A 20,250-nucleotide genomic window follows, 5' to 3' on the forward strand; every position below is an offset into this window, starting at 1 on the left:
ACTAGAGGGAAAGCCGACCCGGTCTATGATATTTGACTCCGTGTTAATATTGGGTGGATTTCGTAATAAGCTTCTTCGTATCGATTTTTTTTCTTTTTTCCTGAGTTTTCCTCATCCTCTCTCTGTTGCTGTGTTAATCAAACTACTCCATCGATTGGAATCATTGGATATGTTCGTGAGGCTAAAAGAGTCAAGTGTTGCGAACTCTGGATATATAAGAATGCTTGATACACATACCTACTTCATCGATATGTACTTGTGTTAATATGAATTGCAAAACAGTAGCTCTTATGTATAATTCAATCTCCTAAAAATTTCCAACGATAGCTACTGTATAGATGTAATGCTTAATTAATCAATACAATAGTTAAACTTTAATATCATTAACTCTCTCTAAAATTATATAAAGTACTTCGATTCTAAAGAGCTCATAGTTTGGTGTAAAAGAAGTTTACAATTGATTGAAAGAAAAATATATTGGGAACTAATATTTTGGAACTGCAACTTGACTTACTCCGATCTGCATAAAATATGCATCAAAAAAAGACTATCAATCATCCAAATTGCTTTATACACACTCCCGTAGTTGCTCCCCATTATTTCTGCAGTTGCATACCAAAGATTATCCGACTTAAACCTTCAAAATGTAACACATCCAGAAAATTTTTGATAAGAAACATTGACATGTATTTGCTCTCGTTTATGATAGATTACTTCCATTTAGGACTTCACGTTCGTAAGTATTTGGATGCTAACAAGGGTTTGTTAATTAAAAAAATAGGGTTAACCGGGATGCAAACAGTTTGCCGAAAGTTTATTTTAAATCCACCAAATATTGACTCGCACTCAAATAACCTAAACCGAAGTCAGCTTTCCCTCTAGTAAATCTGATTTTCCCCCTATCAATTATCAATATAGAGGGGAGGAGGTAATAGAGTATTAGTATTAGGGGTGAGCATTTTATCCGTCATCCGCGGATTTAACCGGGACCAACCGTATTTACGCGGATGGATGTCCGGACCATTCGCTAATGGGTTGGTCGCGGATGAGATATTTGAAATCCAACGGATTACGGATTGGACCCGGATGCAACCTTAAAAATCCGTTGGACATCCATACCTGTTAGATTTAAGGATATTTATATACTTTTTAACAAATGTAAGGATAGTTTTGGAATTTTTAAAGTGTTTGCTTGGAGTGTTGTCTGTGGCACTTCTATATTTATATACTCTCACTAGTCCAGAAAGGGCTATAAATGACGATTGAAGTCTGTTATATAACATGATTTATCACGGTTTTCATCTGTTATTCGAACCGTTATTTATTTGGTGTGACTTTTTATAAATGACGAAGAGAAAACGTTATTAAGTATGACGAATAATATTTGTGGTTTAAAGTCACACAAAAACTGTTATTTAGTACCACGGTTATTGTATGTCAAATATAATAACGGTTGATGCCTATCATAAAGGAGGCGTTTAGTGTCGCGGTTATTAATTAAGATTTTGGTAATCTGATATTCATTCAGTTTCAGATCTAAATTCTGAGCTGTGGTCTATTTAAAACTTATATTTGGTAAGCTGAATCTTGAGGTGATTAAAAAATAAATCCTAAAACAACAGTTCAATCAAAATAACATTTTTATTAATTTTCAAAAAAGTAGAATCTCTGTTACAATTTTAAAAATAAATTTTGGCTACCCGAAATCACATATTGAACACTAAAACTGAATTCAATCTACTATCGCCTAGCCACTCTAATTTGGTCACTCTGCTCCTGGAGTTATGTTAGCTTTTGGCCAATTAATCACACCACACCCTCAAACATCTGCAAGTACTGCATTCATGATTCATCAATCTTGCAGTCATATTCGGCATCATTTGGCGGCTTTGCTCTATCAACATATGCACATGCAGCCGGTTCTTTCCTGAAGTTCCTCAAAATGCAAACTTAAAACGACGAACGTGCTGTTGGCAGCTCGACCATCACCATGAAGTAAACAAGGAAAATCGGATACATAAGCTTTAGCTGGCATATTGCACCAAAACCCCTTCCCTTCTAAATTGTGCCTCCTGAAAGTACATCACAAACCTCATCATCTATCTGATACATGCCATGGGAATCAAAATTTAGCCACTGAAAGAACATCGGAATTCCTAAGGGCAATAATAGACACATGAGTTCCTTACTAAACCTTACATTGTCTTCATTTTTTCTCTATTAAAAATTCGAAATGCAAAGATCACTTTTTTGTGTCTATCTAAGAAGGTGGTGGAAGTATTTGTTGGCATTGGATTTGGCTTGAGATGAAGTAACAGATGGAAATGGAACTTTACCTTGAAATGAGGTAGCCAGTTGGGTCATCTTCTAAAGCTCTTCGGGTGATATCTGGCCAATCATGCTTGAGGCAGTCTTAATCATGTCTAGTAACACACCTTCGGCACTTCAACCACCCAAAGCCACCAGACTGTCGGGATCAACTTGTGAAATATTCTGAAATGACCTGTTAAAATAACAAGTAATAAACAAATAAATATCAGCCGATGTGTCTGCAACAACATAAACTAATAGTTATTCAGCTGAGAAACTTTAGAATCCACTAAGAGACTCATGTACTAACCAAGATATGGCAATATGTAGACATAAGATAAACATTTCAACATTTATGGTCACGTGAATCCGTACGTTAAGCTTGTCTCCATCGACAAATAGCCTTTAAATTCACTTTATCATGTGCCAAGACTAGGAAAAACGCAGAAGAAACGTTCAGTGTCCACTTTTCAGATCTTGATCAGCTCTCGGATGATTCCAACTGTATCATACACCACATGATTCATAAATAAGCATGAATGGAAGTTTTAGATAATGTTGAAAAGGAGATATAACTGCAATTATAAATTAAGCTCATAATTTAAGTTGTAATCGTCTGTCCAAGAGGGCACTAGAAGTCCTGTTGGCATTGGCTTTAGCACAAACGACAGAAACATCTTACTTTCATGATATAATATCCGTCATCTAAGCAGAGCTCTCCAAAATTAGACATACGCAACTTCAATGACCCACTATGTTGCACTACTTCATCCTTAGAAACATAAATTTCAAAATCTACTAGCTAGTTAAGACAAAGAAAACAAAAACGGTAACATCCACTCAACTGATAATCTTTCAAACACCACTACGAAGAAATAAAAAAAACCAATGATGCTACTTTAGGCATAAAGAGCCATTTTAATTGTAATTCAGATGAGCAATTCACTTAAAAAAATTTACACATCAAAGAAAAATCAGTTGGATGAGTAATTTTATCAAACACTATGAGTGCGTTCAATAGAAAACATCACTCACAAAACCATTACCACATATACTGAGTTCCAGTGGAATTAATTGAAAAAAAAAAGAACTTCTCTAACGCATAGTCGCATAATTTCTTACCCTGGCTTTACAGAATTTCCTACCCTGGCTTGACAGAAATTCCTACCCTGGCTCGACTCTATGTGTAGCTGGCCTAAGCTATTATCTACTACCTTCAAAAAAAATTTGTTTGATTGACCCCTGGATTAAGCCAGGGGAAGCCTGTGCATACATCCGCTCCTGCAATTCCTCTACAAGGTTTGAAAACATTTTTCATGGCGGCTTTTGATACAAAACCTTGCTCCTATTCGGTCAGGTCAGGTCAGGTCACTGAAATAGCCTTCCAATTAAAATATATGACTAATTTGAGTATAATGTTGATTGTGCTATATTTGAGTCAGACAATATGACTAATCAAACCTAAACTAGCCTTCCAATTAACAGATGAGTCAGATTGAGTAAAATAACATAACTAATCCAAAACCTAGACTGAGCTCCTAATTAACAAATGAACCCGATTGAGTCAGACAAAAATGAACACTACCATTATCTATTTGAGAAATACTAATTGACTAACCTCCTCAATTGAGTTTCTCAAGTAGTGCATTTCTGCGGAGACTAGAAGTTGAAGCACTGAGATCCAGGTCAACCGATTCAACAACAGCAGCAGCAGAAGCAACATCTTTGCTTCAAAAGCTCCTTCCTGAACAATCCTCATTATTATTTCCGCCTAAATTCAACCAATCCAAAAAAGATATCCCAAATTCAATTTACGAATCCAAACAAAACCGAAAATTAAAATCGAGAACACAACGTAATCATAAACAAACCTGGAATTATAAATCAAATCTGATTTTTCTATGAAAACCATAGAAGAATTATACATCAAATCTGATTTTGCTATGAAAACCCTAGAATTTTACCAAAAAAAATCTAATCAAATCCAAATTAAACAAGAGAAAACGAAGAAGAATCATACTTGAAGTAAGGGTCTTTTTGAATGAGAAAAACACTGCTAACCATCTTTGGATTCATTGAGAAATCTGTGTTGTGGGAGAAGAATGGGACCGAAGCAGAGAAGTTCAAGAGAGGAAGGAGAAATATAATTACCCTTTTTGCCGTGAACTTTCTTATCTTTAAGCATTGTTTTGTGGCTGGTTAAAATGGGACCGGACCGGTGAAAGGTTTTTACGGCACACAGGCTAACCGGTTTAAATCTTTTAGAAACGTAGGCATGTACTAATAGCGAGCCACTTTGGGCGCGCAACAGAAGACGGTGGTGGGCGCATATAAACATAAAATATTTAACGGATATATTACGTGATTTAATGGGTCATCGTTAAATCACACACCTAGTAAATACAACGTTTGAGAATGACAGGTTGTTTGCGTTGAATGGTGGATCCAATATACTTTCATATAATATAACGGAATTTGTTTGTAAAATTTTAATCACGCAATCAATCTGTTGATTAAAAGCGTGATTAATTGCCCTTTCTGGACTAGTGTCTCCCTGTTTCAAAAAGACCGTCCTCTATTCCATTTGGGTATATTTCAAAATTATGTCCATCTTCTGTTTATAGTCATATTTTTCAATGAACTCTCTAATATACCCTTAAATTTTTATATTTATAAAACTTTTTTTAATGGGACACAATCTAAAATATTAATGAAATTTGTGTAATTAAAGAAACAAATATATCCTTCATTCCTTTTTGTATTTCCTATTTAGAATCCCATAACAATTTTTGTTAGTTTTTATTACTAACAGTTTTATTGAAATAAATTAGGCAAGTAATTAAGGCTAGGCATGTAACTACTATGGTCTCCTTAATATCTTGACAAAGTCAAAGCGGACTGTCTTTTTGAAACGGAGGGAGTACATATATAAAATATGTAGGTTCTATAAGAAGTCATCTATATTGGATTTAGTTTTTCATTATAAATTAACTAACACAAGTCCACTGGATTATCTGCACCCACCCGTTTATCCGTGCATCCATTGGATGCAAATCCGTTGGATGTGGACTGGATGCGGATGCCAAATTTGAAATCCGTAGTGAATTGGATTGGATGTGGATGAGGTGAAAACCGAACCATACCGTCTCATGCTCACCCCTAATTAGTATTAGGGGTGTGGAAAAAGTCCGGAACCGCGGATTTCATCAGTATCCGTCCGTAAAATTCCGGGTGAAACCCAATCCGCAAGTTCTATGGGCCGAACACGGATGGGATTCTCAAATCCGCATATTTAGCGGTTTGGTTGCGGTTGGATTGTGATATCCGCGGATTCACCCGCACCGTAGGGTAATAAGGTGCGTCAACGATGACGACGATGAATTGGAATGAATTTGTCGATAAACTTCAAGAGGATGGATAGAATTGTCTTTTTTTTTCCATAGTTATAGTATGGAGTGAGAGATTACAAAAGATGCAGCCAGTGACAAGTATAATAACCAGAAGAGCACCATTAGGTTTTCTCTTAGTTTTTTTCTTATTCGCTAAACTATTGCATCAAAGGATACCTGAAGACCCGATACAGAGCATCTTCGACACATTTTAGTTAATTTAACCAATATTTCATTTAAGGACTGACCGCCCATTTGCTTGAAATGTTATCTACCTTGTTTAACGTTACCTTGAATGTCAATTTGATATCAGTGAATAAACGACGATTATAACACCAGAACTAAACTAAAACAAGAAAAATAGATGAAATACACCATGCAACTCAAGAACCTTCTTTTCCATGTTCGCAACATGAGTTTCTTGAGATTAACAAAAACACAGATGGAATGGCAACTCCATCTTGAGTGATTTTGTTTTATTTTATTACAGTATTATTTTCTTTTGGCTAAATCCACGGTTAATCCGCATCCGGTCCGCATCACCCGTTGATCCGCGGATATCAAATTCGCGGGTGATTGGGCCGGATACGGTTGGATTTTTCAAATCCGTAACTTTGACGGTTTGGACGCGGTTGACCCCTAATCCGCATCCGTCCGTCCCTTGCACACCCCTAATTAGTATAGTAGACCGACTCAAGTGGCACTTGCAGCCAGTGGCCCAGTAGGCCCAGTATCAGCACTAGATACCCGGGCTCCTTGTTATTTTTACTAGGCATGCACCAAATTATGAGTAAAAGTCTTATTTCTTTGGGTAGTACCCGATGTCTTTTCGAAAAGGATTTCTCAGAGTTTTTTAAGGTTTTAGGCAAAAAGTAAAAGACGGATGTCCATATCAGCTACAACTTGGAGACGCGCTTTGTTCTACTGCCTAATATTTTTTTTTCTATTTTCATCATTGATGTATGAAGCATCTTTTCTTTCTTTTTCTTTTTTGATCGGAAAACTTAGATAAATTCAAAAGCAGACAAGCCGTTTGATGCGGATACAACTAAATAAGAGCTAAAAGCCCCAAGAAAAAGCAAAAAAAAAAAGAAAATGAGAAAAACGAAAGAAAAGAAAACAGATTCTAAGCTCACAGATTCCATGAACATCTGCTTCACAAATCATCAACTTCTTCGTCAGTCTATTTCTCTCCCAAATTCGTCGCAACTGCTCCATTTGCAATTCACACTAACAAAGATGTGTAGATATATAAGGCAAGGAAAAATAGAAAAGAAATAAACACCATATGTGACGTAACCAGAAGATGCATTCCCTCATGGTATAGGTGCATTTAATATTTCCTATAAGAACATGAACAGAATATATAAGAAACAAAAAGAAGACAACCTTACCTCAGCAACAGAAATGAAACCTTTTTAAGAACTTAAAAACATCGTTTGGTTCATCCTCATCAGACTGCGCATCCTTAATCGCATCCTTCAGTAAGATCAAATAAAGAGTAAGAACAAGATTCATAAAATAAGAACAAGAATACGCACGTAAAGAGTAAAACCAAGAATAGATACATGAAATAAAAGCACTCAAACACTATTATTGGGACATAATTAAACTCACTTTTATCTTTTGTGCCATCAAATCCAAGAACTCAGTGAAATTAATAGCTCCATTTTTGTCGGCATCAACCTCGTTGATCATGTTATGAATTTCATCTTCAGTTGGATTTTTCCCCGTAGACTTCATTGCACTGCTCAACTCTTTAGCAATGATATAGCCTACGTTATGATGATAGAACAACAGTCAGAGTGTTTTGTAATATTTTAGTACGACATAGCAGTTATTTAAAAGATATTAATGAATTTTTTTACTAAGAAATGACATGATACCATCTCCATCTTCATCAAATAAGGTAAAAGCTTCCTTGTATTCTGAGATCTGATCTTCAGTGAACTGTTCAGCCATTTTTGTGTTTCTTTCTTTCTTTACTCGACTTTGTGAAGCTAGAGCTGATCGATTAAAAGTCGAAACAAACAAAAAATAGAGAGTGGGAGGAGGAAATAGAGACTATTAGTTGTAGACTGACTAGTAGCAGACAGTGGTACCAGCAGTGGGTCTACAGATCTGTGAACACATAAATCTCGAAACCATCCACGTGTTCACAAACAAAGTTCGCATACATTCTAATTCTGAAATTGTACGTAGTATATGTAAAGGGAAAGATTATATCAATTCATCGATTCTAAGCCTTCGGGCTTGTCATTGTCTAGTCGAATATTATCATAAATAATGTTCGTATAAATGGGTAAACAGAGAATCAAATATAAATATAAAGCACATGACGTTCAATGCTGAATGTAAAGTGCTGAAATATAAATGAGACAAAGATTTACGTGGTTCGGCACTAAGGCCTACATCCACGGGGCTGGTGTTTCACTATGTATTGAATGATTACAAAGATAGTCGAATGACTTTAGAGTACACATAGGTCTGCGGAAGTAGAGGGATCACTTACTCTTCCTATTTCTCTCTCCTATATTCTTCTATATTTACTCTGGATTGGTCGACCCTTCTCTCTTAGTGGAGAGGGGTTTATAGGGTTGGAACGTGGGTCCTACTTCTGAGGTGCCGTTGTAATCTTATCTTCTTGTGCTTTGTGCCCATTACGCAGAGGTCTTCGGCATATGCTGCGGCCTAAGCTTGAATACGAAGGGTTATCCTCGCTCTTCCACGAGCTTGACACGTGTATATCTCTTTGGTATTTAATGCGGGTAGATGGATGTCTGCTCGTGTCAGACAAGTGTCTCTTGTCTGGTCACATCTGTGTCAGTCAAACTTCTCTCAGCCGTTGATCTGGGATCTTCCTCGGGATTGGGTGTATTACACCCAAGGGGTATTATCTGGTGCTCCTCTAAGCCATCATACCTCTGTGATCCTCTGTCCCTGACCGTCAGATCTGCTGACCGGTGGCATCTTCTGATGAGATGCTTGTTATCATGTTTTGATATCTTGTTTTGCATGCCTTCCACGTGTCTCTTCTGTACACGTGGTGGATGATGAAAGGTGTACATACAATTTGCCCCTCTTCTTCTGACTTGGGCGTTTTGCAATTTAGAAGAAGAAAGGTCGTCCTACACGTTTTATCTCTCCTGAAATAACTTCCCCTATAAATACGGGCACGTTTCCCACTTTGCATTAACTTTCCCCATAACTGCTCCTTGGTACGAGGGACATTATTGTCTTCTCTAGCTTTATAAATAGGAAAGAGAATGTGAAAAAAACTTTATCCTCTTCTTGTCAGTGTTCATCCTCTTCTTGTCAGTTCATCCTTTCTTGTTTTCTATTCTTGTTCTTTAGTCATTTATTATCGTTTCTTGTGAGGAAGATAACACATTCAATTTTCTGTCTCTTTCGCTCTCGACTGTTGTTGCCCCTGTATCGAACAACTAGCTTTTGATATCTCCGATCCTTTTCTTCGACTGGTTGGTGCTTGTCGTCCTCTTCTATACAGGTATGGGGTTTTTCATTAGCTGCTCATCATTGATTTATCTATGTATCTACCCGTTTGTTTCCTGCTGCTGTATTCTTGGCTTTGTGATGAAGAACACACATGTCGAAGCATATATGCTTGCCCCTGTTCTTTGTTACAAAGTCTGTGAGTCTGTATCTAAGTATTATCCCTGGAGTTTGATGGGTATTTCTGGTTATTTTTAGTTCTTAGGGTTTTTAATGTTTATCCGGATGAACCATCAATTATGGGTTTTTTGATCTTTAGTGATCTCCTCGTATTCTTCTCTAAACTGTTTTTGTGTTTCCTTGTAGATATGTCTGATCGTCCGCGGGCTCCTTACCAAACCCCGCCGTCTAGTCCGCCAAGATCCCCTCCGCGTCGAGATTCTGACAGATCTCCACTTGGGGAAGGTCCTTACAAGTCTTCGCAATCGGATCCTCGGGGTCATAGGGTTTCATCTTCCTCTGGTGCGAAGGTTTGCCTACTAAGAAAGGGGATGTGCCGAAGGGTCCTTCTGGGTCTAGGTATGCTGTTAACCGGCCCCTTCTCGTCCTCGTGAAGATTCTAGGAGTACGCAGGCTCCTCGTGATGACTCTAGGAGTACGCGGGCTCCTCCTCCTCGTAAAACATTGGATGTTCCGCCCCTTCGTTCAATGGCTCCTCCTTCAGTGCCTCCGCAGAAATCTTTGCCGCCTCCTCCCACGGTTTCTTTCAAAGGGAAGTACTCCAAGGGTACTATGTCGAGAGCTGATCCGTCTAAAAATCTTCCTTCTAAAAGGAAAGCTTCGGAATTGAGTCCTACTTCTGATTCCGCAGACGAAGAAGAAACTGTCCCCGTGATACGCAGCATTTCAGTTGGTAAGAAGAAGGTCACTTTCAAGCATATTGATCTTGAGATGTTCAAGGAAAAACATGAGCTTCAAGCTTTTGAGGTTCGCTTCTATGCCCCTGACGATGATATCACTTACGAGCTCCTTGCTAAGTATCAGTTTGATGAGTTTCATCTATTGACTACGGTTGGAGCCTTCGAGGCGGGTCTCATGTTGCCCCTATATAAGTCGGGTGACTCCTTTTATTATGACGTGCTGGCTAGTCGCGAAGGCTCTTCCACAAACACTCATAATCGTTCCGTGTCACAACTATCTGGGAATTATCTTCGTGCACTGAAGGAATGTTACCTGCGAAGCAAGGGAGAGACTATGATGACCTGCTATGTTCCAAATCCTGCTGAGAGAGAGTGGTACACTCCTCAGAATTTTAACAGTTCCTTTGGGGATTATGTCAACAGTAGAAACCGTAAGCCGTGGAGTGTTAGTCTTCGTAACATTGCTGCTCCTCGTGGTGAAATTCGTCTTTTGAGTGAGGTGAGTGATGCCAAGCTGAAGTATGTTCCTGGTACTGAGGGATCTGCTAAACGGAAACTCTTTCCTGCTCGTGAAAGGATTAAGCGTGACCATGATTATGAATGGCATGCTACTGTTATTGAGGTAGTTGGTCCTTGGGCTTATGGTTGGATTCCTGGTCCGCGCGGTTGGCGTCCTTCTGAAAACAGCAAGCCTCGTGAAACTCCTCCTGCTCGTTATGGAGATTTCTGTCCTTGGCGTCCGAATTTCGCGGGCATGAATTTTCCTTACGCTCTTGATGTCGTTGATGGAGATGAGGAGGAGGGTTCTGGTGCTACCCATCCACCGAAGAGTGCTGCTGCTGCCAAGGTATAGTTTCTTCTTATATTCTCTATTCTATTTGCCCCTTTTTCCTTGCTTGAAATAATTTTCATTTTTGAAGTGAGGGAAAAAATGAGCCTTTGTGGGGATGTGTACTGGTTTGTAGGTGTCGAAGAAGAAGAAACTTGGACCCAAACAATCTTCTACTGTGGTTACCGGTGAGGCTGAGGTTTATGAGGAGGTTACGAGTCCTGTAAACGAAGGGTATGCTGAGGATGAAGAAATGTCCGATGGAGAAGAGCGTACCGATACTTCTCATCCTGATGACGAAGGTGGTAATGGTGAAGAAGAAGTTGCCGCGGGTGGTGATGGTGAAGAAGAAATTGCCGCGGGTGGTGATGGTGAGTCTGAGGGTAATATTACCGTTGGTGGTACTGGGGGGTGGATCTCCCCTGTTGGCGATAATATTGTTGGTGTGGGTACTCTGCCCGTTATTTCCCCTGAATTTTCTTTTGGTAGGATATATTCCGCGGGGGAATCCTTTGATGTGAATGCTGCCATGGGTCTTGCCGAAGACTTCTCATTGCTTTCCCCAAATGATGATTGGGATGTGCTTGGGGATATTGGTAAAGAAGATGCCACCGGTCAGCAGGCTGAAAACGCGGTGGTCATACTGAGGCTGGTGATGTCGAGACTTGCGCGAGTGAGGGGAGAACACCAAAGGGAAGTCTGCGGTTGAATCTCCTTCAGAGGATTTCCCTTACTCGCTAATGCCTGAAGGCGAAGATGCCATTTTGGCTTGGCTTAAGAAGAAATCTGATGTTCGTCCCCAACCCTGCCCCAGTGGTCCCTGGTGAGAAGAATTCTGACGCTTATACTCGTCAGATGATGCAAGTGTCTTCTGAAGCCCGCGTTGCTGAGATGTGGGAGAAGAATCTGAGAGCTTCAGAAGCTAACCTAGTGGTTGACCCTCCCTCCTCTGTTGCTGATATGATGGCCATAGCTGATGGGTACCAATACGGTTTTCCCCAGCAGCGTGTCTTAGAGGTAAATCCTTGTACTGATTCCCTCATGATATCCGAACATTGTATTCTTCGCGATATCCGATCCCTTGGGTATAATAATGTTTGTTGTTTGTGACATAGATGATGAGGAGCGAACATTGTAACCATGTTCTATACCAATTCTTTAAAGCAAAGTCTTTAAAGTTGGAGGCTAAGCTTCGTCATAGAGAAGAAGAACTATCTGCGGCCGAAATGGAAATAAGTGAACTGAGGGGTCGCCTGAAGGAAAAGGAGCGGCTGGGTAATGCTGAGGAGAGTCTCCGTTCGGAACTTGCTATAGTCCGCAACGAATTGGAGCAGCTCGTAGAAATGTATCGTCCCTCACAGGTTCGTATATTTTACGATTTTTCACTCCTCGTGATTCCCTATTTGTACTTTGGTGTTCTGTCTGAGTCTCCCCACCCTATCTTCAGGGGTGGAGTCCCCGAGCTCATATGGCTTCGGAAAGAAAGGGAACGAGAAATCCCGCATTGCAGAGTTGGTGGGTAAGTTGAAAAGCGAAGCCGTAAAGTGGAATGCTCGTGCTGATGAGCACAACGCCTTAGCAGCTGAGTGGCGTGAAAAGCGAACACTGATGGTTGATATGCAAAATAAGTACAATCATGACCGTTGTGTTTAATGGTACGCTGCTATGGACGCGTGACAACCTGCGTGATGCTCGAGGACATGCTTCGGACTTAGAGGCTAGAGTGCGCTTTTTGGAAGGAGAGTTACAACAGGCTCGTTCTTTCTTAGGCCCCGGGGTTAGGGATAGTATGCTGCATCTTTCCGAGGAAAGAGATAATGCTAGGGCTGAGGTTGGTGCTCTTAGTAAAGCCCTAGCAGCGTCTCGAGCTGATGTTGCTCGCCAAGTGGGTCTGAAAGAGATCTTGAAGTGAATGTGTATCGACTCCATAAAAGGATGGGGGAGATGAATGACGAAGTCAACCATCTTCGTCACTTGGATTCAATGAAGCAGGTAGACTTAGACGCGAGCGAGTCAATTTGCTCTTACGAACCTTCAAACGGATTATAAGAAACTATCCGACGAATATGACTTTCTTGATGAGGCTCGGGACGCAGTTGTTAATGAGTATGAAGAGGCTTCGGCTAATGTCGAGGTATAACCCTCGTTTTATCGAGTGTGATTTTGTTATTTCTTTGTTTTAACCCCTTGGTATTTCTTGTTTTCAGCACTCGAGGGCAGCTTCAGGCCAAATGATGAGCTTAAAAAAACTCAATCTGCCTTAGTGCAGCAGGAAGGACAAGCCAACTATTTCAAAGGGTTGGCCGCGTCTCGTGAGGAAGCAGCAGATTGCCTCCAAAGAGGCGGAACGCCTATCTGCATTGTGTCTCAGGCCAACCATCGGACCGCTGTTATCACTTATAAAGCTCGATGTCAGTTGGCTGAAGAGACCAACAAGTCCTAGAGATTGAACTTGATCTTAAAGTCGAACATGGTCTTGTCAAGAATTATCCGCGTCGTCCCCTTCCCGCGCCCTTGCCTGGTTCTTCTGGGCCTTCTTCAGGTGGTAGCGTACCTTCATCTCGCAAGACAACCCTGTTGATGGAGCTGTATCGTCCAAGTAGATTTCTTTTATTAGTCAAAAAGTTGATCCTTGTTGATTATATAATTTCGGATCATTTTTTGATGTGTTTCTGCTTTATCTTATTTGCTGAACTTGTAATCAACTCTTTATGAAATGGATCATCCTTTGGCATACCTGCGTTATCAATTCATTTTTATTTAAGTATTTGAAGGTTAAATAGAAATACTTGCTTTGTAAAAGTTAGAGTGTTTGGGTGCGACACCGAAGGTAAATACCTTCGTGATCGTCTTGAGACCTGTCACCCCGCTGGCGAATCCTGGGCCAGAGGATTCCCAAACGGTGGGGGCCGAGGACGTTCTAGGATATGGATGCTTATTTGAAATATTTACATGCACCCATTCCGTCGACCCGCTGCCTTAAAATTGGTTGGGTATCTCTTTCTGCTGGGTGCCTTCCCCCTGGTCTTACACTCATAGACACTGATAGGGGAGCCCTGAGAGATTGTAGATTAACTACTTTCCCCAATATTGTTAATTTATTATGTAATGTACATGCGTTCACCCAGCGGGCCTTTTGACCATTTCGTTTGCTTGAAGATTTCCCAAAAGTTTGTTTGATTGATAGGTTGAGGCCTGCTACTCCTCGTCCAGAGATAGAAACATGTAGCGGTTACGCTGCCTTCTTCTTCTGGTATTCTTCACGCAGATGCAAAGCTGCGCTGCTCCTATGGGTATACGGTTTGAGCCATTTAGCATTCCAAGGGTGCCGGAGGACCTCGCCTTTCAGATTGCGAAGATAGTAGGAACCGTTTCCCGCAATGTCGTGTATTATAAAAGGTCCTCCCCATGTAGGTGCTAACTTTCCCCATTTCTTCTCTCGTTGATACTGCGGGATTGTTCTTAGCACATACTGCCCTTCTACAAAATTTCGAAGCTTAACCTTTTTGTTGTACTCTCTCGCTAATCTCCGTTGATAATTTTCCATCTTTTGCAATGCTGCTTCCCTCCTTTCTTCCAGGTCGTCCAGTCTCTCTAACATCATGTCTGTTGTGAGATTTTTCTCCCATGCTTCGGTCTTTGTGGTTGGCATGAGGATCTCTGTTGGGATGACTGCTTCAGCTCCATAAGTGAGGAGAAATGGGGACTCCCCAGTGGCAGATCTTCGTGTTGTCCTGTATGCCCATAATACATTGTGTAGCTGTTCACACCATCGCCCCTTGTGTTCGTCTAATTGCTTTTTGAGGATAAGGGCGAGGGTCTTGTTAGTAGCTTCCGCTTGTCCGTTGCTTTGAGGGTATATGGGGGTGGACTTGTTTTTCCTTATTTTGAAAGTGTCGAAGAGCATGTCTATGTTTTTCCCCTGTAATTGTTTACCATTATCGGACACGATTTCCGCTGGTATGCCGAACCTGCAAATAATGTTTTGGAATATGAAAGTAAACACGTCCACGTCTCTGATCCTGGCTAAGGCTTTGGCTTCCACCCATTTACTGAAGTAGTCCGTGGCTACTATCAAAAATCGTCTTTTCCCTGATCCTTCGATGAAAGGCCCAACGATATCTATGCCCCATTTTGCAAATGGCCACGGACTATCCACAGAATTCAACGTTGTTGCTGGTGCGTGTATCTTTTTGGCGAAACGCTGACATTCTTCACATCGTCGGGACATTCTTGCAGCATCTTGTATCATTGTGGGCCAGTAATATCCTTGCATTTTTGCTTTGTCGGCTAGTGATCTCATGCCGCTATGATTCCCTGCGTCACCATAATGGATGTCGTTTAGAATTCGATGCCCCTCTTTCCTGGATAAGCAACGTAGTAACGGTCCGAGGAAAGATTTCTTGTACAGGACCCATCCCGAAGATCATATCTTCCTACTTTGGAGAGTATTTTCCTGGTTTGTTTATGATCCGCGGGTAAGGTTCCATCCTTGAGAAACGCATGGATCATCATTCTCCAATCATCTTCGTTGTTGAAATCTTCGTCTTGATTTGCTCTTGACAGGATATCTTCTTCGTCAAAATCGTTACGGATGTCTTCTCCCACCTGATCTTCGATATTTTTTCCACTGTATCTTGATTTGTAGCAAAGGAAAATTGTGATGCAATCGAAGGCTCGTATACCCTTGTTATTTTGATAGCTTCGATATCTTGTCCTTCAGCATGGATGATATATATGCTAGGGCATCCGCGTGCCTGAGATCCCTTCTGCATAAGTGCCGGAACTTGATGTTCGGAATTTGTGATGCCAATGTTTGGACCAAGGCCATGTAAGCTGAGAGGGTGTCGTCGTACACATTGTATTCGAGCCCTATTTGCCGTATGACAAGCTGCGAATCACTTGTCAGTCTTACATCAGTTACCCCCATCTCTATTATCAAGCGGAGGGCATGTACGACTGCCTCGTATTCGACGATGTTGTTAGTATGCTCTTTGAATTCTAACCTGACTGCCTGTACGATCCTTTCTCTAGTTAGGGTGGTGATGACAATGCCTATTCCTGCCCCTTCCTTATTTTTGGAACCATCAACGAAGACTTCCCATCGTCTTTGACTCATGGGTTCGAGGACATCAACTGGATCCTTTCTTTCCTCGTCGGCTTCTGGTATGCTCCTAATCTCTTCATCGTTGTCCAGGGGGAGGTCTGCTAAGAAATCCGCCAATACTTGGGATTTTTGGGAGTGTTGAATTTCATGAATGATGTTGAATTGGTCCAGGTGAGTGTTCCACTTGGCTATTCTCCCTACTTTTCCCGCGCTTTTGAGGACTGCTTCCAGTGGTGCTTTACATGGGGCGCGGATGAAGTGAGTTAGGAAATAGGTTCTCAGCTTTTGAGTAGCCCATACTAATCCCAGGATGAGTTTTTCGATCTTCGTGTAATTCCTTTCCGAAGAATTGAGGGTCTTGCTTACATAATAGATAGGCTGTTATATCTTCGTATTGGTTTTGACCAACACTGCGCTAACTGTGTCTTCTGTCGCTGCTATGTACAATGCCAAAACCTCATCTAGATCAGGATTCTGTAGGATTTGAATTGAAGCCAAGTATTCCTTGATTCTTTGGAAGGCTTCTTCACATTCTGCGGTCCATTCAAACTTACTCTCTTTTTTGAGAATATTGAAAAAATGTTTGCATTTGTCCGAGGATCGGGAAATAAATCTGCTCAAGGCTGCTAAGGACCCATTGAGCTTTTGCATTTCTTTTAAATTCTTCGGAGATGGCATTTCCACTATGGCATGAATCTTCGCGGGGTCTACCTCAATACCCCTTTTTGTTACCAGATATCCGAGAAATTTCCTTGAGGTGACACCGAAGGTGCATTTTTCTGGATTTACTTTCATGTGATGTTTCCTCATTGCTTCGAAAATATCTCTCAGGTCCTGGTGGTGATCTTTGCGCATCCTACTTTTGACGAGCATGTCATCAACGTAGACTTCTAGGGTACTACCAATCCATGGCTTGAAGATAGCATCGACCATTCTCTGGTAAGTTGCCCTGCGTTTCGAAGTCCAAAGGGCATTCTAGTGTACCAATAAAGGTCATGCGGGGTGTAGAATGTTGTATGTTGTTGATCTTCTTCTACCAGGGCTACTTGGTTGTAACCAGAATATCCGTCCATCAATGACAGCTCTTCGTACCCTTCCATTGCTTCAACCAGTTGATTTATGCTCGGTAGGGAATAACTGTCTTTTGGACATGCCTTGTTGAGGTTAGTAAAGTCGATGCATATTCTAACCCCTCCATTTTTATTAGGAACGATGACCATGTTCGAGATCCATGTAGGGTATTTGACTTCCTTTATGAATCCTGCTTCTAGTAGTTTCCGAAGTTCTTTCTCTACTTCCTTATGATACTCTGGCGCAACTTTTCTTATTTTCTTCCTGAAAGGTGGCGTGCCTGGTTTGATGCGCAGCTCGTGTTGGATTATTTTTGGATCAATCCCCGGCATGTCTCCTAACTTCCAGGCGAATACATCCGCGTATTCTTTAAGTAATTTGGTTAAGGAAGCTTCTCTTTCTTCGTCCATTATGGTCCCTACTTTGATCATCTTCGGGTTTTCTTCCGTTCCTATGTTGATTTCTTTTACGGGCTCCACTGGTGTGAACACCGGCTTCGGGTCCCCAAGGACTGGGACGTTCTTTAATTGCTATTTGGTATGTTTCTGTCCTTCGTTGGCTGTTGAAGTACTTGCCTTTGTGTTAAGAACATTATCATATTTTGTCAAGCCCTTCCCTGCGGTTTCCTTGAGGAACGGGTCTATGGCCTTTTCTCTCGCAACTTCTTTATTTTTGATCCTTCGGGTTTTTCGCTGCTCTTCCTGTTCGTTGTTGATACGATCCTGAGTGGCCTGGCACTCTTTTGCAGAGACTCGATCTCCCTTGATTTCCATTACTCCCTCGGGTGTATGGAATCTGAGATATTGATAGTAAGTTTCTGCCACTCCCTTGAGTTTATGTGCCCATTTTCGTCCAATAATGGCGTTATAGGGGGATGGGGCTTCTACCAAGTTGAACCGTGTTTCTACTTTCATGGGACCAGCGTTCACCTGCAACACGATGTCTCCCAATGGCTTTGTGGGGGCTTCGTTGAACCCGTAGATGGTGTAATAAGAGGACATCAGCTGCTCATCATGGAGCTTCATCCGTCTGAAGGCGTCGTATAATAGAACGTTAACTGAGCTTCCTCCGTCGATGAGGATCTTTTTGAGGTTACATCCGTCCACTGGTAGTGTGAGGACCAAGAGATCGTTATGATCTTCCATATCTTCTTCGATATCTTCAGTATCGAAGATGATAGGTGCGTTCATCCACTCTTCATGCTCGTCCACCTCTACGCCATCAATCTTATATAATTCACAGTGGTCTTCTAATTGCTTTCGTAGCCTCTTTCCTATCTGCGCTGTGAGTGAGGGCCCTACGGCTTCGGAACACGAGATGGTGTTGATTGTGCGGTTTCCCTCTGGAAGTTGGACTTGCTTGGTTCGTTTGGATCTGTCCTCGGTGACTTCCTTTCGTATGTATTGCTTGAGTTCGCCAGCATCAATCAACTTTTGGATCATTATTTTGAGGTTTTTGCATTTCTCGGTCTGGTGACCATTGAAGAAATGATACTCACAGTAATCTTTTGACTTCTCGGTCCTTGGGGGCTGTTTTCCCTTAGACCACGGCCACTCCAAATTTTCTTTTCCTTTGATCTCAAGCAATATCCGAACATAGCTAGCATTGAGCTTCGTATAAACCTGATCTTCGAATTTTCGATCGTCTTTTTGTCGTTCATCTCTTCGTTCCTTCCTATCTTCGTGCAGTCGTTCCACTGAGCTATTTCTTTTGGCCCCGCTGGTTTGTTCTGCAGAATTGGTACGATGAGACCTCTGCGTTTGTGCCCTCGGTTACTCACGCTGGATTTCTTCAAGACGAGCATACTTCTCAATAATTATTCGAAGATCTCATTATGTCTTAGGTACGCTTCCGTGGAACTCAACAAACAGTGGACTCATTCGGTCTAATCCCCACTTGTAGCGGTTGATGCTTACTAAGGGATCCACACTCCCTATAGATTGACAGATCTTATGCCATCTGTTAGTGTATTCCCTCGTGTTCTCCTTGTAACCAATTGCCAGAGAAAAAAGTTTATCCATTCCGGTGTTGACAGCTTTGTTGTACATGTAGGTGGTGGGCCCGGAGGTGTGTGAAAATTAAGCGCAATAAAAACGGGCCTACAGTAATACCGCAAGTGCACGGTCGTCAGTTGTAGCTCGTGCAAGTACGGGTCGATCCACAGAGACTGGGAGTGTTTTGGAGTTTTCTAGCTATTTTGGGCTCCTAAACTGTTGTTGGTTAACTATGAAGCCTTTTGGGCTTTGGGCTTAGGGTACCTTTGGATTATAAGCTTGTTTGACAATGAAGTGAACTGAGCTTGGGATCAGTTGGTCTTGAAGTGCACTAGGCTTGGCCTTTGAAGTGCACTGGGCTTTGAGTGTCAATGGGCTTCTAGATTAACCCAAGACTGAATGAACTGAACTGAGTTGGGCCTTAGGTTTCTAAGCAGATACAGTGGGCTTTTGTAATGATTGGACTTGTAGCCCAGAATTGAACTGGACCTGGAGCAGCAGCAGTGGTGGCTTCAGCAGCAGCAGAAGCAGTGCACAACAGCAGCAACAGCAACAGCAAGTAGTAGCAGCTGGGGGAGAACTGGCAGCAAGGCCAGGGAAGGAAAAGGGCAGAAAAGCCAAAAAGACCTAGTGCAGCTGGAGCTAAACAAGGCAGCAGAGCACTAGGCCAAGGTAAAACATGGATATTTAGAATGGCAAAAGCAAACATCAAACAACAATGATGATGGTGAAGGTGACAATGGCATATACATGGAAGCAACACAGGGAAAAAGGATGCGAATTTACAATGGCATGGCAGTGATAAATCAAAGACAATGGCCAAGGGCCAAAGGCAAAGGAAGAACAGGGCACAAAACAGTTATAAAAACAGCTATAAAAACAGTGATAAGAAGCCACAAAAACAGATAGATAACAAAGAAGAACAGGAAAGATGCTAGGCAGTGGCTGTTTTTTGGTTAAATCCTTGTCCCTAATGGAGCTAGGTGGAGGTTTTAGCCTGCCTATGTTCCAGGGCATACATAAATGGAATGGAAGGAGAAGAATCTTGTCCAACTGTTTTACTCCTAGCATTGACTGTCTTTTAACAGCACAATCAATCACAAGCAACAGTGGACACTAAATTCCTCCATTTCTCAATCAGCTCAATTTACATGAATTCTAACCTAAACTTCCACCA

The 20,250-nt window shown here is 41.4% G+C and overlaps 1 protein-coding gene and 1 long non-coding RNA gene across 3 annotated transcripts; both read right to left on the reverse strand.

Annotated features, from left to right (window-relative positions):
• Nucleotides 1–1,622: 1,622 nt before the first annotated feature.
• On the reverse strand, nt 1,623–4,502 carry LOC113350522. Of its 2 annotated transcripts, none has more exons than XR_003360902.1 (5): nt 4,462–4,502; nt 3,929–4,081; nt 2,621–2,812; nt 2,337–2,503; nt 1,623–2,072 (listed from the first exon to the last, which is right to left on the reverse strand). It is a non-coding gene; the product is annotated as an uncharacterized LOC113350522 (long non-coding RNA). The 2 variants fall into 2 exon arrangements; XR_003360901.1 differs by lacking the exon at nt 4,462–4,502 and adding an exon at nt 4,331–4,458.
• Nucleotides 4,503–6,652: 2,150 nt separating this feature from the next.
• LOC113350521 (calmodulin-like) lies at nt 6,653–7,717 on the reverse strand. Its single transcript, XM_026594668.1, has 4 exons — nt 7,586–7,717; nt 7,317–7,474; nt 7,094–7,178; nt 6,653–6,929 (listed from the first exon to the last, which is right to left on the reverse strand). Exons 1-3 carry the CDS (start codon nt 7,659–7,661, stop codon nt 7,095–7,097), a joined length of 318 nt encoding a protein of 105 aa, XP_026450453.1. The 5' UTR covers nt 7,662–7,717; the 3' UTR covers nt 6,653–6,929; nt 7,094.
• Between the last annotated feature and the right edge of the window lie 12,533 nt (nt 7,718–20,250).

The sequence above is a fragment of the Papaver somniferum genome, chromosome 2, assembly GCF_003573695.1.
Source record: "Papaver somniferum cultivar HN1 chromosome 2, ASM357369v1, whole genome shotgun sequence".
NCBI lineage: Eukaryota > Viridiplantae > Streptophyta > Magnoliopsida > Ranunculales > Papaveraceae > Papaver > Papaver somniferum.

Excerpts from the sequence above, each read along its gene's own strand:
- LOC113350521 (XM_026594668.1), bottom strand. The coding sequence starts at position 7,661 with ATGGCTGAACAGTTCACTGAAGATCAGATCTCAGAATACAAGGAAGCT. Across the intron at positions 7,475-7,585 it reads ATTTGATGAAGATGGAGATG|GCTATATCATTGCTAAAGAG; the intron begins GTATCATGTCAT and ends ATCATAACGTAG. Across the intron at positions 7,179-7,316 it reads TGATGGCACAAAAGATAAAA|GATGCGATTAAGGATGCGCA; the intron begins GTGAGTTTAATT and ends ATCTTACTGAAG.